This window comes from Tenrec ecaudatus, chromosome 10 (genome assembly GCF_050624435.1).
Source record: "Tenrec ecaudatus isolate mTenEca1 chromosome 10, mTenEca1.hap1, whole genome shotgun sequence".
NCBI lineage: Eukaryota > Metazoa > Chordata > Mammalia > Afrosoricida > Tenrecidae > Tenrec > Tenrec ecaudatus.
The window spans coordinates 33106225-33131216 of record NC_134539.1 but is presented as its reverse complement, the minus strand read 5'-3'; the positions used below and the strand labels follow the sequence as shown (position 1 = coordinate 33131216).

The window sequence follows — 24992 nt, the reverse complement described above, 5'->3', positions numbered from 1 at the left end:
ATATTCAGACTTTTTATTGTGAATTAGGTTTTATACATTTCATTGCAACTTACCCATTACAATCTCCCCGATGTCCTTTATCACTTAACCCATGTCCTCCCTATGTCTCTTGATAGTAAATGCTTGATCAGTCTAAGCTGAGGGGGAGCTCAGTTCTAGACCTGAAAGGTGACTAAGGACCCTAAGATGCATGTCTTTGATGTCACCACACAACTTGCCTGGTCTTCTAGCAGGTAAAACTATTCTTGAGATGTTCTCTAAACTCAGGTGAAATCCACTCAAGCTCTTATTTTGGTTCTAGATGACTCTCTTCATTTTTCCTCCTTCAACCTGAACTTGCATATGAGCAATTGTCTGTTCCATAGTTGGCCTCAGGCCTCATTTTGGCTGATACTGAGGTGTCCCATCATTTCTTCCCACAGATGTAGTCAGTTATTTCTGTATATTACAGCTAGCAAACTGTATGTGTATAGTCACCATTTATGTTACTGGCGGCAAGGTGGGGGGGCGCAGTATAAGTTGGTCTTGCAAAATTTTAGCATGAAATTTCTAATTCCACTTAGATTTCCATGACATATTTTCCAACTTGTGATCCTTGTTCTGTTTCCAACTTCATATTCCATTCACCACTAATTATTAATGCATCTTGAATTTTTTGGATCGATTTCTGATATAAGATGTTGGCAGAATTCTTTGGTTTCATTAGCTTTAGTGGCTGGTCTATACAGTTACATAATAATTTCATTAATTAGTTTTCCTTATAGGGGTATGGATTTTTCATTCCGGCCATAGTCAACCATACAAGTATCCTATTCAAACAGGCCAGCACATGCCCATCTCAGCTCACTAGTGGTTAGGGTATTGATCTTCAAGTGTTACATTTCATTTTTGACTTCTTGAAATTTTCTTAAGCTCATCCTTTGCACATTTCACATTCCAATTACTAATGGATGTTTACAGCCGTTTCTTCTCCTCTTGAGTAGCGCTTCATCATGAAGGCCCCGAAAGCTCTGTCCAGTTTGCATCATTAAGGACAGTCCTACTTTGAGGAGGCAGCTCTTCCCCAGTCATATTCTTAAGGTGCTTGCCGGCACTGTGCCGTACACCATTCCTGTGCTGCCCGTGTTCCGTGGCCAATCCCCCAGAAGTGAGCCGCCTCTTCCTTCTTCCTAGTCTGTTCTGTCTGGAAGCTCCACTGGACCTTGTTCACCATGGGCAACTCTGCTGGCCTTTGAAATACTGGTGGCTTAGCTTCCAGCATCACGGCAAGCAGCATGCAAGCCAGCACAGGACAGGTAACTGACAGGTGAGTGTAGAAAGACTTCCCCCAGAGAAAGCATGCATTGAACACTTCGCGTCTGCAGGCATGGAACTGTTCCCAGTGCTTTACTCACCGGGGGATCAAATGAAAGGATGGAAACCTTCAAGGAATAGACGCAGTATGTGTGATGCGTGGGGGGAAAAAACCACTCCCCAACAGCTCGGCATTGTGTCCGTTCACTTTATTCTCACTGAAGTCACCCCTTCCAGGAAGCTCCTTCTAACCCCACTCACTGGGTGTGATCTGTCCCATCTCCACTTCCTTCCTCAGTGCTGTCTGTATTCTGTTGACTGTCCTGAGTCCCAGCTACTCAGGTTCCTGTGTCCTATGGCTAGCTCTGTACATCGTAGCGTGTGGAATATTTCTCATATAGGAAGGGTTTGGGATGTTGTTTTGCTTTTTTGTTTTACTCAATATAGGAGCAGACACATGGCACACATAACCCTGGACCTTCTCGTCACTGTTGGCCCCATCATTCCCAACTCCATTCCCCAAGGAAGAAATGTGATTGCAGAAAGCAGACTAATGGAATCTTTGTCTGGCTTTGGGGCTTCAGACGCCTAGGCCCAGAAAGGAACCCAAAAGACTTTAAGGCATAGACAGAAATATGTAGGGGAAGATCTGGAAAAGTAAGGCCTTCCCGTCTCCAGATTAACAAAAGATTCCCTGAGTTAGGGCAGAGGAAGACAGAGGAAGGGCAAATCATGAGAGCATTGGCACAAGAGGATCCCAAGGGGAGGGGCCCTCGGCTGGACTTCTCGGGGAAAGTCCTGTGACTACAGCAAGTCTCTGCATAAGCAGGCAGAATTAAGAACCACAGTAACCTATGGAGTGCCAGTCAGCTGAAACCCAGAGGCAGCAAGACCCTCCAACCGAAATGGCTTCAAAGAGTTTCAACTTCAAACATCTTCCCAAGAGGCATAGAAAGTGGCAGGAAGAGTCTGAGGACATAAGGGTTGGGGGGGGGGGGGGAGTTATGCCAGGGGAACAAGAAACTTCTGTGGAATAAGGTGCCTGGGCCACTGTCTTGGGACAGATGGAGACCTCCAGGGTAGATGTAGCATGGACAATGGGACAAGAGAGAACGCTCTCTCAGCATCCTGGCATGATGCGGTCAGGCCCTCAGAACTCAGCTGCCGCCCTTGGAGAAATAAAAGAAATCCAACATCCGTAAAAGATGTTTCTGGCACTCACAAGTAGAGACTCCAAGTAGAAATTACATTCTTGTGACGATTCTTCCAGGTCTGGGATTCCTACTTGCTCCACCAGATATACCTAGACACCTTTCCCTGTGGGTATCAGTTCCATGAGGGAGGCCTGCCTCACTGATCTCAGTCACCTCCACAACCCTACCCTCCCCCCACATTCACACACACACTCACACACTTCCAGCTACTGCAGCCTGGCCTCCCTTCAACCTAGGCCAGTGCCTGGGATCAGGAGGCATTTTCGGGTATTTGCAGGGACTAGAGGGGAGGGGTAAAATGTGCATGGTGGGATCAGAGGTCAGAGAGCCTGCAGCTCCTTCAGCTCTTCAAGACTCCATCACGGTCCCGCTTCCCCTTGCCGTCACACCAGTGGCCCCAGACAAAAGGCCGCAGAACCAGCAGATGCTTCCTTGGAGACACACCAGACTCCATCGCCATCATCTCAGGATGCCAGCACTCCCTACTCTACTGAGCAGCACAGCCCAGGTGCGGTCTCTGGGGAAGGAGAGGCCGGCCATCGTTGTTGAGCTACGAGGAAGATCCGGAGACTGAGTTTCCCCAAGACAGACTCCATTTCCGCAGGAAGGAAGCCAAGAGCTCTGTCTTCCAAGATAGGAACCCACATCCTCTAGGAGGGGCTGTGTCCCTGCACAGGATCCAATCCTTCAGGAGATCCCTATGGATGAGGATGTGCGCTACGTCCCTGGGGCAGACGCTGGGTCCCTGGAAGAAGTCTGCATCCTCAAGAAAGACTCCCGTGTCCTTGAGAAATGCAGCTTGTCTCTCGACTCTGGGGCAGGGCTCTCTGCCCTTGGAAAGGTTCCGGTTCCCAAAGGGCCAGGCCCAAAGCCCCTCTCAGCTGGCGCAGATGCTGCTCACAGCAGCCCCTCCTGGACCCACAAGGCCCAGCTCCTCCTGCTCATTGATGCACAACTGGTACCCACAGCCCCGGGCCCGGACTGCCGGTGGGACCCGGTGGTCAGTCTTGGCACGAGGGGGCAGCAAGAAGCCCACGCTACCGGCAATGAGCATGTGCCAAATGCTGTGGATGTAGAAGTAGTTGTCCTGGGTCTCCACGAAAGCATAGAGTAGAACAGCACTGCCGGCGATGAGGCTGCCTGGACACAGGAAGAAGAGCCAGCGGCGCCACGTGGGCGGATAGCAATGCCGGCGGCGGACACTGCGTACTGTCTGGGGGAAGCAGAAAAGCAGGGCCCTATTAGCCACGCCAGAACCAGACACTCTCGGTTTGATCCCCTCCTCCCTAGTTGTGACCTAAAGGCATCTTCCAGGACTGGAGGATGATGGGGAGCACACCCGCCTTAAAGTGAGGGCCAGGTACCCAGGGCCCTGCACCCAAGTTCTGTTGTGTACCCGTTCCCCCGCCTCCCTCACCACACACACACAGCCTTCCCCACCAGTACCCAAGCTGTGGCCAAGATGCCCAGGGCGAAGAGACTGGGTCCCAGCAGGTTCCAGAGTCCGTGGCGGTCCAGCTGCAGAGCCATGGAGAGCAGCATGGCCCCCAGCAAGTACAGCACCTAGAGAGAGAGGACCCGGGGGGCTGGGCCGAGGATGGTAAGGGGACTTGGCCGTGCCCCAGGGAGACTCTTTGGCTAGGGTTGCCCCCCGTCCCACGACCCACCATGCACTGACCTGCTTGACCACAGGCTGTAAGCGCGCCATGGCGATGACAGTGACCCACACGGACATGAGGGAGCCCAGGAAATCACAGAACTGCAGCACGTCGTAGTCCATGATGCAGAAAACCACGATGCCCGGCTGATCGCAGGCATGGTAGAACTGGAGACGACAGGAAAGGGGTCAGAGAACTGGGGGCAGAGGTCTGCTGAAAATGGAGGAAGAGCCCGAAGGGGTGGTGTACTGCTGTGAGAGCAGAGGTCAGAGGTCACTGACGGAGCTGAATTGGGAAAGGCCCACCCACCCCATTCGAGATCGGATGTGGTAGGGAGGTCTGGCCTGCCCTGTCAGTAGTTCTAAAATCGGACAGCCCTGACCCTCATCCTAATCTTCCTGCTACTGGAATGTGTGTGGAGAGCACCTGACCCGCAGTTCAAGTCTCTCAAACTGAGACCAACCTTTCTTGTCTCTCGTGGTCACATGGGACCTCCCTATAATCCCCACCCTTGGCCCACTCACCGGCCTCCAGCACGGTGGCCAGTTCAGACCCCAAGCCGCCTGCAATTCCCAGCTCCCCCTGATAGCTCAGACACTGAGTCGGGCTTCATCTCAGGGCTGGTCCTCTCCACCTCCTCCCACCCAACGCCTTGAGGGGCGCTGTAAGAAAAATGCTTAAAACCATGGAGAAGAACAGGGCACTTCACAGCACGGAAAAAACAAGGGCAGAAGAGAGTGTCCGCCTAGCCTACTATGGTAGAGACGGTGGTAAAGGGTACTCGACTCAGGAGTCATGGTGGGGGCGGGGACACTCAGGGAATTGGATCAAACTATTGCGGACACTTTAATTAAGGCACTAGTGTCGGCTGCCAACCTCACATGATCTACCGACCGTCCCAACCCCTCTGTCTCGCCTGCATTCCAGCATGTCTGAGAAGTGTCACCCGGGGAGGGCACGAGCCCTCTCGGTCTCCATGCATCTGCTGTCTGGCACCATTCTCCGAACTCCTAAGTAGGATTTCTACACTGAGTATTAATTGGCATTCTGAGGCCAAACACGAAAAGCACCTCTCTTGTGCGTAAATATGATAGGGGCATGGAGCCTTCCGTGGCCTTCTCTAGTATTCCTGGGCTGATGAGTCCACAGAGAGAGAGAACACTGGGTAGCATCTCTGAGATCCATACTGAGAACAAGGACACGGGCTAGCTCACTGCTTCCAGGAAGAACTGGGAGAGGGTCATGGAACCAGGCGAAGAGGAAAACAGAAAAGGCTGTAAGGTGTCAGAAGCTCCAAACAGGGCTATCCACGGTGGGCGCCGTCGAATGGAGAACATGTTTAATTCGGGCAGAGTGGGCACTGTTTGCACTCCAGAAGCAATGCAACTTACTGCCCGGGGAGCCCACTGCCAGTCTCTTATTTTCTGCTTCCATTTTCTCTTGGAAAGAGTGGGAGGATTCTGCCAAGAGCCACTGAGAATTCCTTGTGATGGGCTGAGGAGCAGAAGAGCTCACGAGAACGCAGGCTTGTAGCCAGGCTGTGGGCAGCCAGCAGGGAAGGCCACGTGGCCCCTGGGTGTCAGCTCTGTCTTGCTGTGGAGGACGTGTAGTTAGTCAAACACAGTAACTTAGTATGTTCTCCCTGATGACATATTTGAAGTGGTGATACTTTCTTTCTCATCTTGGGATGGGTCATTTTTAGTTTTTAAGGCTCTGGGAAGAACTACTGAACCGAAGACTCGAACTTCTATCTAAGGTCCAGGGTTTCAGAGAAACTGAAGTCAAGTTCGAAAGTTCTCAGTGAACGCTCCCTGCCCTGCCCCGCTGCGGAGGGAGCCACGCAGCTCAGGGATGCGTGGACGATGTGGACGCAGGCTGATGGAGAATCTTGGTTACCACTCACCTTGCACTCAAAGTACTTCACCCTCCCTCATCTGCAAGGGATGAGAATAAAAGCTTCCACCTACTCTTACCGTGCTAGTGTGAGGACTTGGGGGCCCTGATGGTGCGGTGGTGGGGCGAGGCTGCCGACCAAAAGGTCTTAGCGCAAACCCACTAGCCACTCCATGGGAGAGCGATGGAGCAGCGGGCTTGGAGCCCCTCGGGGCAGTTCTGCTCTGTCTGATCGGCTCACGGTGCGTCAGGATCGACTGGACTCAGTGGTGTCTTGGGTCCCCAGGAGCACAGTGCCTGGCACACAGCAGGACTGCAGTAGGTGATATGCTCTGGCCATTACTTGAATTGTTGGGCTACATAAAACTTAAGAGCTGGATCTGCCACCTTTTTGTTTTTGTTTTTGGTTTGGGGATTTTGTTTTGTCTTTTTGTCTCTTAAACACATTTCACAGCCATAAGCTCCTGAAGAACAAACCTATGTCCTGGATAGGAGCCGATGCCCTGCTCCCAGACGGAGGCGGTCCAAGACTTAGTTAGGCCCGGGAAGAAGGCTGTCGTCTGGAGCTTCCTGGGCCTGTGAACCACAGCGTGACCAAAGGGAGAATGCTGCAGAATGCAGTCCGTCCCGGCTAAGGAAAGAGCAGGGCGGGGAAGCGGGAACCTGCCCAGGAAGTCTAGCTGGCCCACATGGTAGGAGGGGGATTTAGAGCGGGGCCGTAGGCAGCACCGCAAAGCCGGAGTCTTCCTCGCTCTTCCGCCTATTGCCTTATTTCAGACCGTGGCTCCGCAGTGTTCCTACTCGGGGGAAGCCCGCTCTCTCCTTTTCAGATGGTCACTGTGTCCAGATAGCGAGGCTGGTCAGAAACTGACCATTCTGGAGCCAGTGCCCAGGACAGCGGTGCCCAAAGTCCACAGTGACCATGCTCTCCCTACAAGCTCCGGGCTCCTGGCATCTGTGCCCCACTGAGGCAGCGGGACTAATTGCGGCTCGTGCTAGATCTGCGCGGAGCCCAGAGTGGCCTGGGGAGACAGCTGTCCTGTCAGATCTGGTGAGCCACAGTACCGAGAAGGGCGTCTGGCAACGACAAGGGCAACAGCGCCTGAGACAAAAATAGGATGAGGCGGTTGGAACAGGCCTCAGAGGGAGGCAGCAGAAGTGGGGTGTGCATATGCGTCCCACCAAGGCTCCCTACAGCCTGCTCTTCCTCATGGGTGGGAAGACCCCAAGACCCTCAGGTCCAAAGCCTGCGCCTCTGCTTTCCCCTAGAGCAGCGGTTCTCAACCTTCCTAATGTCGTGACCCTTTCATACAGTTTCTCATGTGTGGTGACCGCCCCCAACCATAAAATTATTTTAGTTGCTACTTCATCACTGTCATTTTGCTACTGTTATGAATGGGGCGACCCCTATGAAAGGGTTGTTCGACCCCCAAAGGGGTGGTGACCCACAGGTTGAGAACCGCTGCCCTAGAGGGTAAGTAGGCTGTTTGTGTAATGTGGCCATCAGTCCATCTACTCATGCTGGAGACTATGACAGCACGTGTTGTGCCCAGACATGAAGAAGGCAGAGATTCGCCTAAGATTTTTGCAGGACACAAGGCGGGCACTGTATGCTGCAGACGCCACGAGCCGAGGCAGGAAATGACGAGCTCTCTCAGTGTGGCGTCTCAGTGGGCAAAGTCACATCAGCAGGCTCAGTCCTCTGACTCTCTTTGTAATCGCTGACGATGCAGACATTTCAGACTCAGGGTGGGGCGTGGGGAAACAATGGGAACGGGTCTGTGTTGGGGGTGGAGGGTTTCATAAATAGTCACTCATCAAAGCTGCCTCTTGTGAGCTGGAATTCTATGCCACACTGCCACGAAGACAGCGCAGCACCGAGTGTCCTTCTGTCATACACAAGGTTAGCTCTGGCCCCGCGGCACCTAGCCACCACCACCTCCCATGATGCCTCGGGGAAGTCACAGAGTCCATAAAAGTTCTGAGGATTCTAAGGCCCAGTTAGCAAGCTCCCTTCTGTCTTCCAGAAGTTCCCATGAGGATTTGGGAGGCCATGGTGCCTAAAAGGAGAGACACCCTTCAAACCATAAGAAAGGACCGGCTGAAGTCACAGACGAGCCCAGGTCAGGGGAGACCCTAGCACAGAACAGAGAGCCCTCCTCCCACCGGGAAAGGGCCCGATGGAGGGCGGGGCTGTGGGCCATACCTCCCCACAGGAGACACATTCCTACACCGCACCACACACCTCCTCTGCCAGTGGGCTGGGGCAACGAGGGGAGGGCAGGGAAGCTTGAGAACCCACGCATATTATCTTAAGTGGCAAACAGCCTTGTTCATCCTCCCCACAGCACCCCCTCTACACACACACACACACACACACACACACACACACACTCCTGATGAAAAGGGGTAGGAAAAGGTTGGGAGGCTCTGCTGTGGGCGACAGACCCCCACAAGACATCCTCAAGCTCGCGGTGGGCACGGGGGCAGGCGGCGGGGCAGAGGCCTGTGGCCAGTGCTCACCGTGGAGAAGAACATGGTGAACACATAGACGGCAGCTTCGAGCACGTAGCGGCTGCGGACGGCCAGGACGACGGGCGGCAAAAACATGAGGTTGCTCAGGCAGAGCAGGAGGGTGGACAGCAGCTGAAATCCATAGGTGAGCGCGTCGGCACTGTCCGTGCAGCCCCAGCCCCGCCACCCTGCGGCGGGAGGGCAGCGTGGGTTCAGCGGGCCGTGGCCTCCCGGCCTCTGGCCATCACTAGGCCACTGCCAGCCCAGGGTGGCTTCCCAGGGGCTCCGCCCTCCCATCTTCTCCACGGCCCCCAGGGGTCACGCCGATTGGGGACGCCCACTCACCGGCCTTGCACTCGCAGGCCGCGTACAGGTAGTTGTGCGTGCGCAGCAGCTTGCACTGCCCGTAGGGCCCGCAGTCGTCCACGCACGGGGACAGGAAGGTGCGCAGCCGCACCTCCGCCGTCGCGTTCCGGCATCGCACGAACCTGCGCACACACGGCCGTTACCTGGAGGCCGGGGTGGCAGGCAGCCAGTTGTCCCGCCCACCCCCAGCCACTCACCGAGGCCCCACCCCGCACAGGGAGCGGAGGGTCAGGAACCAGGTCCCTGTCTGCGGGAAGGGGACGCGCAGCCTGGCCACTCTGGAAGTGGCGCTGACCGAGAGGAGAAAGCCGGCCAGGGTCTCTACAAGCAATGGGGGGTGTGGAGGGGGGTATCAGTGTGGTGGCAGGGCACAGGGTCCCTCACCCACCGACCTCCCTGCCCCTCTAGCCCTGGACCCTAGCGGCCACCCTGTGCCCAGGACTTCCCGCTTCCTGCCCCTCCGTCTACCTTTGGAACATGTCACTGCTGCATCCCCCAGGCTCAAAGGCACCTCATGAGTCAGGCATCCAAACACGGTCACATTTTCCTGGTGCAGGGAGCTCTGGGAAAAAGAGGGAGGGGAGGAGGTGGCCTTACAACCCTGATACTGGTGCACAAGCATGCGTGCACACACACACACCACACCATGACCCTACACCTGTTAGCTTCTCCCTAGAAGCCCCTTGGGGTCTTCCATGGACATCCCATTCTCCCAAGTGCCTCGCTCCTCCATTCTCAGGTCAGGACCCATGCTCAGACCCTCAGCAGCAGGCACTTCTCAAAGACCGACAGTGGGAAGGGAAGGAAGGACCCAGTGGAGTGGAATTGCCTCACTTATGTCCGGGTGTTCTCTTACCGGCTCCTAGCAGCCAGCAGGGGGTGAGCACAGGGGTGGGGAGAGGGAAGGGGCTTTTACAGAAACTTATTGTGAAATGAAGAGAGCCATCAGGCTTGCCACCATCGTCATCTGGGCCTGAAGCCACGCCCTCAGGTAACATGATCCCCCGGGACAAAGGACCCACTGGTGACGGAATGAATGCTTGGGGGAGAGAGTGTTTTCCTCCACCTGGCTGGAGGAAAAGGGAGGAACCAGAGGGCCCAGGAGCGGCTGTAAGGGGCTGTCTGCAAGAATACAGGTAACAGAATGCCAGGACACCTCGTTCAGGGATTTCAGACAGGTAAGAGAGTACACCTAACAGGATACCCGAAACGCATGAGGGACATCAGAAGAAGAGGGGGACACAGTCAGGTGTGTCCCCAGATGCAGGGCACCGGGGAAGGCAACGAGGGCAGCAGAGTGTGCCGTCAGAGCTGCGCGTCACACGGAAGGAAGGCTCACTGGTGTCTCTGGAGATGCCCGGCAGCCGGAGCCGGGGTCAGGAGGGTCCTCATACAGCAGCGTTGTGCTCCGCTCCACATCCTGTCCCAACTGCCAGCATGAGCCTCGGACACCTCACTCGTGAGTTCCTTCAGTGGAGCCCAGGAATGTGCCAGAGCGTCCACCAGGAAGTCATTCCGCGAGGGCACCAGAACAGGTGCGATGCGTGGGAGTTTCCTGACCCAAATGCTCAAGGCAAAAACTCAGGCTCTCTGGAGGGAACGAGAGTCTACCTACCAGAATGGACGCACCTTTCAGAAAGAACGTGACAGGCTGTCTGAGAGGGGCAGTAAGGGTCACAGCGTGCAGATGGGTGGAATATAAGCGGTGTCCTGCAGCGTGAATGGACAAGAAGAATGAGGATGGGGAGAGGGTGAAGGCTGCAAGCGGGTGAGGCCTCTATTTCAGGATACTGAGGGAGAACAAGTACAGGTGTGGAGAGAACTTGACTCGAGACATCAGAGTTCGAGACCTACAGCATCCAGGTCAGATCAAAACCTCACAGCCTCCTCTTGCGTAACCACAAACCCCATGGGACCTGGGGTTGAGGGTCATAGTTTCGTGGGGCAGTCCGATTCATTGGCCTAATGACATTTGTGGTGCTTCTGCTCTACCTCATTTGCTGCATCATGTCAGGGGTCTTAAAAGGTTTTGATCAGCCATCCAAGCCCCACAATTCCTCTCCAGTCACTTAGAGCAATAAAGGAAGAAAGGGCGTCAGGAAGAGGAGGACGTGGAAGGTGTGGCTGATTGCCCCGTGAACAGCTGGCCCCTCTCCCATGATCACAACCAGATAAACCGTGCAGTTACTGCGGACAGAACCGAGAGGACCCAAAGCTCAGAGCTAAGCTGTTGGGTTAGGGGGGTGTATAGCTCTACTTTCTGAAGGTTTTATATGTGTTTCTATTGCTTTATAATAATAATTTTGAAAGGTAAAGGTGTTTAACTGATTTGTAGAAAATAAAAACAAAAGGATCTTAGTGGAACACACGTGAAGTAAGCCTTGGGCCATCAGAGCTGCTGAGCATGGCTGCAGGGCCTTGGGAGAGGGCGAGCCGCCCATTCCAAGAGATGTGCAAGAACAGAGTGGACACATGCCAGGGAGAGAGGCCCTTACCAAGTGAGAGGTAGTCTGCCCTGCCCAGCAGAGTCCACACCCGGAGCACGTTTTCCAACTAGAATTGGGCTGACGCATGGTCCCTGACTGTAAGGTTGGGTGGGAGTAGCCTGGGCAGATTTCCTGGAGGAGATAGCGTCCCCCACCCCGGGCTCCCCCACACGACAGCTCCCTCCTCTTCCCAGAGTACCACGTTGAGCTGGAGCTCCAGACTGAGGACGCCTCCGCTGTCCAGCACAGGCAGCAGCCTCAAGGCGAACACGGCTGGGCGCTCCGGGGGAAGCGCCACGCTGGGGCCAAAGAAGATGTAGAAATGGACCGAGAAGGTATCCAGCTCATTGCGCAGTGTCGGGCGCACTGGCCAGCAATGCTCGGGCGGGGACGTGGCCCCAGGCCCCTCTGCACGGGTCCCAAGGGATGGAGGCTCTGGGGGCAATGGCTGGTTGCCCAGTGACTGGGGCATGTTCATGGCAGCTCCAGGGACCAGGGCGCGGGACAGGCTGGGCTGCGGACACTCTGTAAGGGAAAGGAAACCAGAGCTGGGGTCCGTGCCCACCCCACCTTGCAGCCCTCCCCCCTGTCCTCCCCCAGCCCAGATCTGAACCAAACAGAACTGAGCAAAGGGTAGGCAGGAATCAGGACTAAGTGTCCGGGTGAAGGCTAGAGTTTCCCATGGTCACAGCTAATGGAATGCTGTCCTGTTTGGGGGGGGGGGGGTTCCTCTGTCTCACCCCAAGGGCAGTAAAGACAATGCTGAGCCAGAAGTCAAGGGTGATGTGCCCTCCCATACGCTTGCTTTGCTGAGGCCAGTGTCCGAGAGGCCTGACTATTCCTGCCTCCCCCAGGACAGTTATGAGGTCCCTTGCAGTGGTGTGCCCTCAAGTCAATTCCGACTCGCTGGGCCCCACCCGGAGTCCTGGGCCTGCATCTTTATGGGGAAGACAGCCGGGCTTTTCTGCCCAGCCTTTCGGCTAGCAGAGGAATACCTAACCATTGTACTGCTAGGCTCTTATCTTCTGAGAGCCCTGGGTTTGCCCCATGGCCGAGAACTTCAAAGGGCTGGGGAAGTTGTACATGGAGCATGACCCAAAGTCCGTGAGCCCAGCCGCCCTGCCTGCCTCTCCCCAGGCACGGACAGATGTCTGTCCATGGATAAGTGGGGCGGCTGCCACAGATGAGGGGTTCTGACCTTGCAACCGCACACACAGCTGGAAGCGAATGGTCCTGCTGGGGCCCCGCGAGGGCATCTCCACACGCACGTAGACCCAGTGCCCCCACGGGGGCAGTGGCAGCTCCAGCTGGCATGCTGAGGCACCTCCACAAGTCACTGAGCTGGAGTTATGCAGGGGTGGGGCCTTGGGACGTAGGCGCAGGGTCAGGGGGCAGGCGGATGCCCCCCGGACCCCCACACACACCAGCTGTGCTGAAACCCTGTAAGTGAAGCTGGGCACAAAGACCCTGGGCAGGGAAGGTCGGGTTAAGAAAGGACATGGAGCAGAGATGAGAGAGGGCCCCCAGCATACGAGGAGGTGGGGGACGGGGAGGGGGGCGGGGAGGGAGATGGAGGGGGGTGGGCAGAAGGAGAAGAAGGCCTTTCCTGGTCTTCCCCTCGGTGCTAGGAGAAGGGACAGGGATCCGACCCACCCGGGGGCTCTGGGTGACCCTGAAGTCCACGCTGGCGGGAGGCAGAGCTGAGGAGTCAGGAGAGAGGCCCCCTCCCTGTTGGAGCCCCAAGAGAAGGAAGAGGGGAAGGGGCAGCCTGGGGAGCATCTTACTCACTTGAACAGCGCAGACCGATTGTGGGGGCAGAGGGTCTGCTCCGAGGGGCGGCCAGGGACCAGCACAGCCACGTCCAGCAGGCGCCGGATGATGAGCTGCGGCTGAAGGAGGTACTGACATTCATCCTGCAAACCCTGAGGTAGAAGCGGGGGGGCACGGGAGACAGCGGGGGTGCATCTAAACCACAGCCAGCAGGGCCTATGGGGCCACAGCGAGACAGCCTCCCCCCAAACCCGACCCCTGTTCTCTAGGCTCTGGGCTCGGCCAAGGTCTCTCTGAGCTCTGGGTCCCTGCTGCCTTGACAGCCATATCTGGTATTCACCACTGCCCTTTCTGGGTCGGCCGTCATCTTCAACAAGGACTGAGGTTCCCTCACCCAACCAGAGCCCAGCAGACATCCGGGCCCTGCCTGGCCACGGTCCTATCTGACCCTCCTCCTCTGCCTTCCTGAACAGAGCAGTCTCCCGTCAGTCATTCCGAACCACTTCATGCCCCACCAGGCTCTCCAGGAGGGAGAACAAGGCTCTCCTTTTGGGTTGGAAAACCCCTTAAAGGTCTCCAGGCCAAAGCCTTCCATCCCTCTGCCGCCATCAACCACTCCTCCACACCGGCTCCCTTCCAAATGCTTCTCCAGCCTCCAGCTCTCACGCCCCTGGTCAGCTACCTCCCTGGCAACCTCCGGACACTGGACAACCTGACAACAGGGGCCTTGCCTGAGTTTTGTCTCACACACACACACCCTCACAGGAAGTGCAGACCTCCCTGCTGACTGCTTGCTGAGAAGGAATAAATAAGTCGATCAATCTAACTGGGGGCAGCTCTGCCCTTTATGAAACCAAGACCTCCCTTCTAGTGCTCTGCTCTCGAGGAGCCCAAAGATCCATCAGTTCCTCCTTCCTGGCAGTTCCTCCTTCCTGGCAGTTCCTCCTTCCTGGCCTGTCCTCCCAGGTCTCTTCCTCGCATGAAATCCAGCTCAGCTGACACCAGCTCTTGAGCCTCCCAGCCTTGTGAGTCTGCAGTGAGCCCAGTCCCTGGGGCTCCCCGTCTCCCCAGGGAAACGAACCCCTGCAGCCATTGAAGCCCTGCACAGCCAGCAGCCGCCGCAGGAGGGAGAACCACAGACGGCTCCCCTGATCTCAGCAGATGGTTTCAGACTGACCCAATAAACTAGGCGCTTAATTTAACCAAGACTTAAATCCTTGTTCTAACCTAGATGTACCTCCAAGCCCTGTTCTGGGACCAACACTCCAGGCCCTGATTCTCCCCCGAATGCCTGCCTTGGCCAAGCCAGCCCAGACCCTGACATCCAGTAGACGCTCCATCAGGCTGGAAGCTTTGAGAGATGCCAAGATCCTGTCGCTCTCTGCCTGGAACTGCACTGTCCTATGCAAGGCAGCATCCCTCAGGTCTGGCACACCACCTGGCATGCCCTCAGACAGCTTGGGTTAAGGAATGGGTGTCAAGAAGAAGGGGACTCCAGAGAGCTCCTGAAGCAGCCAGGGTGCTCAGAGACCCGCATGGCAGGAATGCAAAGCAGATGCCCCGCGCCTTCAGTGCCAAGCTCTAAGGACCGTAAATAGCCTCACAAGTCCTTTCATCCATCCAGTCTCTTAGGAAGGATGAATGAAACCTGTGGGCAGGTGCTGGCGCTCATGAGGCAGCCCATTTCCTTCCAAGACAGTCTAAGAGGAAGACACCCTGTTTCATCTATTGCTCACTGTTAGTCTCACTTCAAGTTCCATGGACATGACCTCTCTGGTGTGCTTCCTCCCTGAAGCATATAATATGCGCATTCAGTACCATTCCCTTGAGGGGAGGGTTATGCCCATGGGGAGCACGAAAATGCAGGGGTGCTGCACCCTTCATACTTGTGATGGGGTCAGAGGAAGGGCACCTGAAGCCAGGCCCGCAAGAGCCGCCAAGGCAGAAGCCAAGTGCACGAGTCCAAACAGCATCGCCCATCAAGAGGTGAAAGCGGGATCAGAAACCGTGGGAGGAACTGGACCGAAGCAGAGTCTTGAGAAACCAGGAGAGCCAACAAAGAGACGTGACGGAGATGGGAAACGGCCTGGAGGATCCTGGAATGGGAGGCAGATGGATTCGGAGCACATCCCAGAAAGAGTGGGCTGGGTTTCTTCAGAACAGTCTGCACAAGGCTGCCAAGGCAAAGCTCTGGAGTGGAGCTTGCAGCCTGATGATGCCCATCGATCCTCCACCTTTTCCAGCAGCCAACACAGCCCTCGCACCCCTTTCAATCAGCATCAATCAGCATGGAAGGAAACTAGCGCTGGCCAGACTGCTCGGGGAGCAGAGTGGCTACAGGGAGCCCGCGTGGGAGGCTCCTGTGGCGGCCGAGGAGAAAGCTGGGGGAAGGGATGCTAAGAGAGAATGGAGAGAAGTAGACACACTCAGGGCATGTGCGTGTGGGCGAGTTAACAACCCCTTTGGGGGTGAGAAAGAGAAGGAGTCAAAGGTGACAGATGGCATTTAACTTGGAGCTTGAGCACTTGGTGATAGAAAGGGCCATTGTCGAAAAACGTGAGAAGGAGAGTAGGACTGGGAGAAGGGGGACGGATACCAAAGAGCCAACTGCTTACCTCGGATTTGGGTCTGATTTGTACATGCTTAGTTCGAGACACCTACTAGACATCGATCTAGGAATGCCAGTGCTTGAGATTCCGAAAAATCAGAACAGGCTGAATACACTTGCAAGGCACCAACGTATAGATATCATGGAAAACGACTCTTGTAATGTCCAGAAAGAGAATGCAGAAATAAAGGGGTGTCCCAGAGCCCGGCATGGGGGCACTCCAGCACAGAGCTGTCGGGCAGAGGAAAACCAGCGAAGGAGAGAGAGCAGGAGTGACCAGGACACTTGTGCAGAGTCGCAAGGGCCCGGGGAGATAGTGCTTCAAGAAGCAGCAGCAATACAGGTCGGAGGTGGTTACGACTTAACTCTGGGGAAGGGCTGTGGCGGGTGGAGGGAAGAAGGAAAGAGCAAGACTTACTTTTCACTGTATGCCTTTTGTACCTTGTGAATGTTGTGCCGGGAGCATATATAACCTATTTGAAATATAAACGAAATAACTTAGAGGCGGGGGTGGGGGGTGAGAAGAAGCGCCGTTAGCAGATTTAATCACTTCGGTTGCAATACTGAACCACGCTTGGGCCTAGCTGGTGGAGTTAACAGAATCGCACTCATTCTACAATCTTCTGGTTTCCTTATTTTACCTGGTTTTCCTTCCTTTCGTGTCTGGGGCAGAAGAAGAGGGCACCCTGCGGGAAAGCCTGTGCCCTGGGCCTTTGGCAGCACGGACATCTCGTGAGCCATCTGAGTGCCAGCTGGTACCCACAACCAACAAGCCAGGGCAGACTGGCGGCTGGGACATGAACGCATGTGCCGAGAAAGGCCAGGCAAGGAGATGGAGGGAATGGGGACCAGACAGAAGTGGGTGCTAGGAAGAAGGGACAAGCAAAGGAGGAGAAATACAATCCGCTTTGGACACTGTGTTTGAGAAGGCGGCAAAAGGCAACAAAATGTGCCGTGTCCTCACTGTGTGGGCAGGCCCTTGACCGGGAGCAGTGATGACTGCATTCCAAAGGGCCTGCAGAGTGTGGATTAGCTCAGCTACATGGCTACCCTTGGGCAGTCTCTCCCGGCACCCTCTCGCTTTCAGGATAAAAGTTCATCTCGGGCTAAAACCCACACTTGTTAGCCCAGCACTGTAGTCCCTTCATGATTCCCTGGCCCAACACCTGGGCCACAAGGAACCACATCCGTTTTCACGTCTAAGCTTTGGCCCATGCTATTCCCATAACCCTTGCCTGCCTTAGCAATATCGGGCCACACTTCCAACAGTCTCCTAACACCACTTCCACCGCACTGCCAAGCTGGGTTAGCCATCTCCCCCACCTCTCCTTAGCGTCCCTCTTGTGTGTCTGTGTCCTCAGCGCCCAGGCCGAGGCCTGCCTCAGAGCAGGTGCTCAAGCAGGCGGATGAGAGGCCTGAGCTCAGCCCCAAAGCTGCGGCAGAGCCCTAGAAACAACACTGCCTTCTTACCTCCGGGACTCCTCTGACCTGTCCCAAACATCTCCATCCCACAAACGCCCTTTGCGGGACCCAGGTACAAGCAAAAAGCATGAAGATGAAGCCCTGGGAGAAAGCTCTAGAAACACCCCCACGAGCTTTAGTCTGAGAAGTGAACAGGGTCTGAAGAGCTTTAGACTCTTAAGAGACTCAGAAATGATTCAAGAAGGTAATCAAGCTTAGAGGAGCCACAGATAAGAGCCTATCATATTCTGAGCAGATCTCCTGCCACTCAAAGCTTAGGAGAGGAGAGGGTCTCCGTGTGCTCGCCTTTCTCCGAGACCACACCACATCCCTGAAGCCCTCCCCTGGCTGGGGTCCCAGCTTGCAGTGTGGGCTCCTCCAGGCCCCGCTTGCTATATCTAGCATGTCCGGCCAACGTCCCTTCCCTCTGCCCATCCCCCACAGCTGGGCACTTGGAATCATCTTTTGGGCTCTGGCCAGTTTTACTCAGCTGGTATCTCTAGCTTCCCATTGTCCCTGCTGCAAGCAATCCTGACCTTGCTCAGCCAAGGCTCTGCACCCATAACCCCAGCCCAGGCCCAGGCACCAGGTTCCCTCTGCGCACCCAGAACAGACCATTACCCATAGCAGGACTTCTGGAGCATTTTCTCTGGCACTACAATAGTCAAAAATCAGTTCTCACCACAATAGTCAAAAAATCAGAGTTGCGATAAAGGATAAGCTCTTTGAGATTTGACCAAAAACCAATGAAGACATGCTTCCTGCTAGAAAAATCCTCAGTTTTGTTGGGAGTCCAGGCTTACCTAGAACCCAGAGCCCTTCCAGGTGAGCGCCTCACCTCTTCTCATGCAGAGGCCCCCAGGCCTTGATTCTCTTGTACAGCACTGTCACCAAACACAGGTCTCTGACTGAGGCCTTGCAATGCATGGCCCCCTCTCTGACCACAGCAATGCCAGTACCCTTGTCCCTGTGCAAATCTCAGCACATCCAACAGCAGTATTGCGCCCACAGACTGCTGAGCGACAGCGGGAAGAGAAGGGCGTCTGATCCAGCCTCTGTCCTCAGCAGACTCAGCCGGGAGGGATACATCCAAATCCTCCTCTGCCTGTTGGCCCTTGCTGCCCGTCTGCATCTGCAGCAGTCTAAGCCTCTCACTTTCTTCCTCTTCATCATCCCAGCCCGGCCGTCACATCCTCACTCTGCCCCTGTTCAGTCCTTCACCCGACATCACCACTGCCCTCCCCGCTCCCTCCCCCGACCTCATGGCCACCCCCCTTCCAATAGGAAGGGGTGCACTCCCCCATGCCAGAATTCTGATTCCAAGTCCTCGAGTGCTCCTTCCGCTTACCTGGTGTGTCCTCAAATGAACGCCGGCCCACCCAGAGGACCCGGCAGCCCCTAGCCGTGTCCCATCCCAGCCACCTCTGTGCTGCTTCCTCCAGGAGTGTGAGGCTGGTGACAAGTAGCCTCCGGAGGGAGAGAATTCAGCCGCTCTACAACCGCCCCCCGCCTCGGACAGCTTCCACCCACCTTGACAGAGATGTGGCCATGGGCCTGGGGAAGGTGGGCAGCCAAGAACCAGTCCCCAGGTAAGGGGCTGCTGACGTTAAAGATGCCTGAGGTGCGGTTGGGCAGTGTCCAGCTGAGGGTCAGTGAGAAAACCCCAGGCACAGCCGTGTCCCCTGGGAAGTGTGTGTGCTGGGGGTTGATGACAGGGGGTGCCCCGGACCGGAAATACCTGGGGAACCAGAATGAGGGGAGGAGGAAAGCAGGCATGGGGGTGGGAGGTGGAGAAGAGAAAGGAGAACTGTCACTTGCCATGGGTAAAACAAGTAGGGTCCCCATCACGACACATAGGACAAAGTGGTTCCAGGTCAGGGGGCAGGTCATAAGGGCAAAAGGCCCTGGCCCTTTACTCAGCTCTGCTTCCACCAGGACCCAGGGGTCCGGGGCGGGAGGTGAGTTTACTCGGTAAAGTCACACTTTCGTTTGGAAGGCAGTCAAGGGTTGAAAGCGGGAATCCGAAGGTTATCTCCGACACTCACACAGTCACGCTTTGGTCTGGGCAGTGGGCCCCAAAGGTCCCCCCCTGCTCCTTGAAGATGATGAGGTTCCAAACAGCCAGGAACGTGTCCTCGGGAACGTGGAAGTGGAAGAGTTCAGTGCTGGCGAAGGAGCGGAAAGGACTCAGCTTGCGGGGTGAGCAGGTGGAGTAATCGGTCAGGAAAAGGCCTCCTGGGGGCAGTAGAGAGAGGGGGGCAGGTAGGACAGAGCGCCGCTCCAGGACACACAGGCAGAGCATCTCCCCTCACCAAAGCCACGTAATCAGGGCCCACACCACAGAAATGCTCCTCCCAGCCCAGCCGGCCCGGGAACCAGGTCTGGTCCAGCCCAGCCACCCTCTGGCTCAATCCTTACAAAAGCCCTGCGAGAAATCAACTTTCCTGACTGGGAAGGGAACTGGGGCACAAAACTAAGATTCAGGCATGTCCAAATCCAAACTGACCCACAGCTAACCCTACTTAAAAGCCACTGTCCTCCTACTGGCAAGTCTAACAAAACAGGGGGTGGTGTGTGTACATGCACACCACTGAGCAGGCCAGAGCTCCACCGGTGGGGCTTGGGAGTCAGCCTGGGGCTGTGTGATCACTTCTCTGCTGATTTGCACCCCTTGCTGGTCCCCTGTGGTTCGTTAAGGGCCATGAAAACCTTCAGCAGCTTCACAGGGCTGGCTGGGTACTGGCTCAGGGCAAGCAGGGGGACAGCAAAGTGTGGCGAGGTTACAAGGGACCTGCTGGGTGGCCGCGGCCGGGACAGGAGCTGACAGGCCACCACGTGTGCCCCCAGGAATCAGGCCCTCTCGGATTCAGAAGAAGCAGTCGGCGGTGCCTCTCTGGGGAGAAGCCCAAGGAGACAGTCAATCAGTGGCCCTGGAGAATCTCTAACCACTTGGGTACATTCCAGCAGGCCAGGGTGGAGTGAGGCTGGAACTGAAATGCCAAGCTGCCTGATCGTGGTTGTCAGGAATAAAGCCCCAGTGAGCTGGAGAACCCCAGTCCGAGGCTGGCCAGGCAAACAGAGGGGGGCTGGGGGAAAATCATTAAGAGCTGAGCTGGGGAGGGGATGAGGGCCGCAAATGGCAGGCCAGGCAGGTCCCTTGGAGTCAAGTTGGGTGGCACGGGGGTCTGGAGGTTAACTCGGAAACTCACAGTCACACCTTGGTCTGGCAGCACTGGCCAAGGGAAGCCGCTGGGAAACTTGGCTGCTTGGGAGACTTGCAGCCAGCGCAGAATAGCCCAGGAGGAGACCCCGGAGGTGGTGACCCTGAGGGGCACTCACGCAGCTCTAGGACCGAGTAGGGACAGAGTCGTTCAAGCAGGACAAACCCACAGGGCTCACTGAGCCCATGACAGAAGAGGAGACTTCTGGGAAAGGGAGGCTGCTGCAGGAGGCTGGCCCTGCCCAAGTACAGCACCCTCCACGGTCACCCGGGGAGCTGCCCTAAGTAGGTGGTGGCTACTGGTCCCAGGTGGCCCTGGCCTCTGCCAAAGAATCATCACCCCGAGGACTAGTCTGGTCTAAGTCACATAATTAGCCTCAGGAGTCAACGAGGGCGACCTGCCACCTTGCCAGCTGCGCATGGCCCGGGACCCCAGATGGGCTCACAGGTCCGAGTGTTCACACTCAGCAGTCCCAGAGCTGTGCCTTGGGAGGCAGGCCAAGAGGTCCCTGCTGATGGAAGACAGCGGGGCTCTAGAGCACCCTCTGCTGGGGTTAGGGGAGGATGGCGCCTCCTTAAAGCTGGTACCTGGATTAGGACAATGCATTAGCCATTCCAACTGTTAGGAAAGGAAGCCTGGTGGTGTAGTGGTTACAGGTTGGACTGTTAACCCCAAGGTCGGCAGTTCAAAACCACCTGCCAGTCCTCCAGGAGGATGACAAAGCTTCCTACTCCTGTAAAGAGTCCCAGCCTCGGAAACTCATAGCGGCAGTTCTTCCTGCCCCGTCGGGTTGCCGTACGGGCAGTCCTACTGTCCTGTAAGGTTGCTATGAGTCAGACTTGACCAGATGGCAGGGCTTTGGGCTTAGAGTTGGGTCTACTGCTAGGAAAGAGATGTTGGCCAGGAGTCCAATGCCGCCGGTGGCCTTCGAGAAACAGGGTGGACAAGCTCAGTGACCTTTGTGACTCAGAGGAACACGGCATGAACACGGAGGGCTGGGAATTAGCTAAGCCACCCCCAAAGTGGCCTACAGAGGTCACAAATAGACTGGTGGGGAAAAGGAGCGGGCAGCAGTTCCGGTAAAGGGTCTCCAGGCCCCCTTGACGCCAAGCTTTGGTTTGGGGTTTTAACAGGGACTGTCAGAGCCATGTACCAGAGGTATGCAGCCCTGCCCGTACTTCCAGAACAGAACAGAACGACTATTCTCCGCCTAAAACAGACAAGGACACACACACACACACAGGCTGAGGCTGGCCCTGCACCCACATTTTTTAAGAAGTGTTTTTAAACAGTGGCCATCCAGTCAATGGTTCACGGCAACCCCACGCATGTGAGAGCAGAGCCGTGTGTCCTAGCAATTGCATGTCTGTGACCTTTCACAAGGAAACCACCAGACCTGTCTTCGGTGCCTCTGAATGGGTTTGAACTTCCTACCTTCCTGTTAGCAGCCAAGGACTTAACCCTTGATGCCCCCCAGAGACTCCCAGGCTCACACTGGGCAGCACAAACCATCACTTCCTAGACTAGGCCGGCCGTCAGCTAAGCCAGGGAGACCACTCAAGGGTTCAGGGATGAGGCTAAAAAGTCGAGGTGGTGACTTCCACTCCTGATGGGAGATCAAACCCAACGATGACACTGACTGAGGCCAAATGTGTGCAGTCCCATGCTGTGGTGCTTCCATGGCACTGCCAGACTCTACACTGCCATCACTACTTGCCAGGTCCCAGTGTGTGCTGGGTCCCAGTGACCAGGCAGTGACTACTCACTGCACCCAGTGAGCCCTGCCTGCAGTGGGACCCATGTGGTGTTCTAGGCCACCACTCTGACCAAAGCAACCACATGGGCCCAGAGTGGATCGTGTCTCCAGCTACATCTCTCAGCTTTGTATCACTGTCTGTCTGTCACACTCTACCCCTAGCCAGCCCAATGTCGCTCCAGGTGCTCATGATGGCAGGGCTGGGGGTTCAACAGTTCGGACTCCCCCTCACCAAAACTGACCTAGCTACTGCCTCTGCTGAATGCCCGATTTTTCCACGGCAGTAATCACCCTGAGCCCCTTCAGGAGAGTGGCCGGAGGCAGCTGAACTGCTTATTTGTTGGGAAGCACCTAGCACTGCCTTCAACCCAGGAGCAACCACTTCTGAAGGGGCTGCTTTAAGAAAAGCTGAAGAGATGTATGCCTGGGTCACAACATGGATCCTCCCTGTGGCAAATCACAAAGGCATTCGGGGAATGCACAGACGCACATGCACCCCAAACAACATACATGTGCATGCACTAAGCAACACACAAGCATGCACACAGGCTGCATATGCCTGGCATGCCTCAGATACACACACACACAAATGCTCAGACACATCAAGCTATCCACATTGCTAAGGCCAGGACCCCATTCTCACTCATAGCCCACCCACTGGAAAGTTGACCCTCTCCCTCCCTGGCTGCGGGGCCTGGGCTGGCAACTAGCTAGCTCAGGATGGTTTGTGAAGGAAGCCCTCTTGTGGGCAGTCAGGGTAAAGAGGGCTTGTGCTTTGAGCCTTTCCCCACTTGAGACTGCTTTCCTTTTAGGCATAGGTTGCAGTAGAAAGAAAACACAAGGAATCAAGAATTCCTGGAAAAGGAATTAAGGACACCCCAGTACTGCCATTTACAAGCTGTGTGAGCTTGGGCAAACCCACCTCCTTACTAACCCTCAGTTTCCCCAACAGTAAAGTGGCCTGGGGAGCTTGTCACCCTGCTCTTAAGAGTGTCAGAAATTATCTCTAGGCAAATCACACTTACTTAAAATAAGACTCATTACAAGAAAATGTGTTCGAATGGTGACTAAGCTACCCACGTTCATCTGTTTGTTCCACGGTATCTTTCAGCCTGTTTCCTTCACATGCCCCATATTTCAAAGGCTTTGGGCTCTATCTTCCCACACTGGCCTAGAGGCTCTCTCGCGTCAGACCATGTCTTGTCCCATCAAACTCTGAGCGCGACAGCAAAGCTCTGGAGGATTCCTTGGGAAAGTAAGAGGCAGGGTGGGGTTAGGTCAAGCATTAGGGCCACCTGCTGAATCTCCAGGCCCACAGTTACCACCCCCTCCCAACTCTGCGGGTTGTCGAAGACCTCTCTCTCCCAGTTCTTTTCCCCTGCGTCTCCCTGGGAGATCCAGTTCCCCAGGCCACCCCTGCAGAACCCCTCCAGTCCAGCCCTCCCGGTCGGAGTCCCCTCGCTGCCTCGGTCTTTCCTGCTTGTGCACTCACCAGCCCCGTGGCCAAGGACAGAGAACAGCAACAGCAGCAGAAGGGCTGGCGACAGCTGGAGCCCAGATCTGATTCGGGGCTGGGAGAGGGGCGGGGAGTGTGAGAGAGGGGGGCGTATTGGGAGAGCCTTAGGTAAACTCAGGGCTGTGGGCCACGGCTGGGCTAAGGCGCTGGGCTTGTGCGCGGTTAGGGGAAGGGATAGAAGCCTGGGTTGGCAGTGGGGATGGGGTCGAGCTAGGGGCTTAGACAGACCCTGGGAATGGGGTTGGGATAGGGGCTGGGCTGGAATGTGCGAAATGGGGTGGAACACCGGCAGGGCCGGGGACGGGGGCCAGGCCACAGGCAGGGACTGGGACGCGGTGGGTGGCCGGAGCTGGGACCCAGAAGGAAGCGAGGAGAACTGGCATCCGGTCCTTGGCAGTGGCTGCGACCCAGGCCGGGACGGGGGCCGGTTTGGGCAGCGGGGCGAGGGCGGGCCCCGGGGCCGCGGCCCGGGTCGGGATAGGACAAGGGGCCGGGACAAGGGCTGGGCCATGGCCCCGGGCAGGGGCGGGGCCGGACGGGCCAGCGCGGGACGCTCTCAGATCTGACCCGCAGCTCCGCTCCCCAACCCCAGGGTGTGACCTCCGCAGTCTTCGCGGGCCGGAGGATGGGGATGAGCCGGCTGGGACCAGGCCGGGGACCTGGGCGGGAGTTCGGGCCTGAGCGACTCCGGGCAGCGCTGGACCGGCGATCACCAGGCCCCGCGGCGGCGGCGGCGGCCTCGGCTTGACGTCAGCATGACGCTCCGCCCCCGGCCGGTTCGATTGGTCTCTCACAGTAGGACCCGCCCCCTTCCCTATTTTATTGGTTTCCAACTTGGACTTGCGGGGTCTAAGACAGACTCCGCCCCAGCGCCGGCTACCTGAGGTCCCGCGGTCCTCACCGGGTCACAGAGCCCCGCTGCCCCCCAGAGCCGCAGGGCCCACGGTGACCTCTCTACAGAGACCGCACAGGAGTCCCACGGGGCCCTGGCTGAACCCAAACACCTTGCCCACCTCCTCGCAGATCTTACCCAGACACTTCGATTTCGAAAAAATTAAATACACGCTTTCCTTCCGAGGTCCTCTCCAGGCCCAAGGCAATCCCCCTCACGAGACTTATGTTGCCGTGGAGACTACTGGGCGTTTTGGTTGCCCTAGCGACGAATCTCTCCCCTCCCACCTTGGGTTCCAGAGGCTTCCTTCAATCCCCTCCCCTCCCTTCCCTGGAAACCTCCCC

At 56.3% G+C, this 24992-nt stretch overlaps 1 protein-coding gene across 6 annotated transcripts; it reads right to left on the bottom strand.

Moving 5' to 3' along the window:
• Positions 1-1134: 1134 nt before the first annotated feature.
• Positions 1135-24473, bottom strand: TMEM8B (transmembrane protein 8B). Of its 6 annotated transcripts, XM_075560128.1 has the most exons (14): positions 23733-24473; positions 19309-19498; positions 18794-19001; positions 16221-16275; positions 13213-13313; positions 12623-12788; positions 11624-11949; positions 9407-9500; positions 9136-9259; positions 8918-9060; positions 8582-8760; positions 4186-4332; positions 3954-4070; positions 1135-3720 (listed from the first exon to the last, which is right to left on the bottom strand). In XM_075560128.1, the coding sequence occupies exons 1-14, from the start codon at positions 24265-24267 to the stop codon at positions 3385-3387; spliced, it is 2721 nt and encodes a 906-aa protein (XP_075416243.1). In that variant the 5' UTR covers positions 24268-24473; the 3' UTR covers positions 1135-3384. The 6 variants fall into 6 exon arrangements, with proteins under 6 accessions (XP_075416243.1, XP_075416242.1, XP_075416241.1 ...); XM_075560127.1 differs by lacking the exon at positions 16221-16275 and having other exon boundaries at positions 12623-12891; XM_075560126.1 differs by lacking the exon at positions 16221-16275 and having other exon boundaries at positions 1136-3720; positions 12623-12891; positions 13213-13346.
• Between the last annotated feature and the right edge of the window lie 519 nt (positions 24474-24992).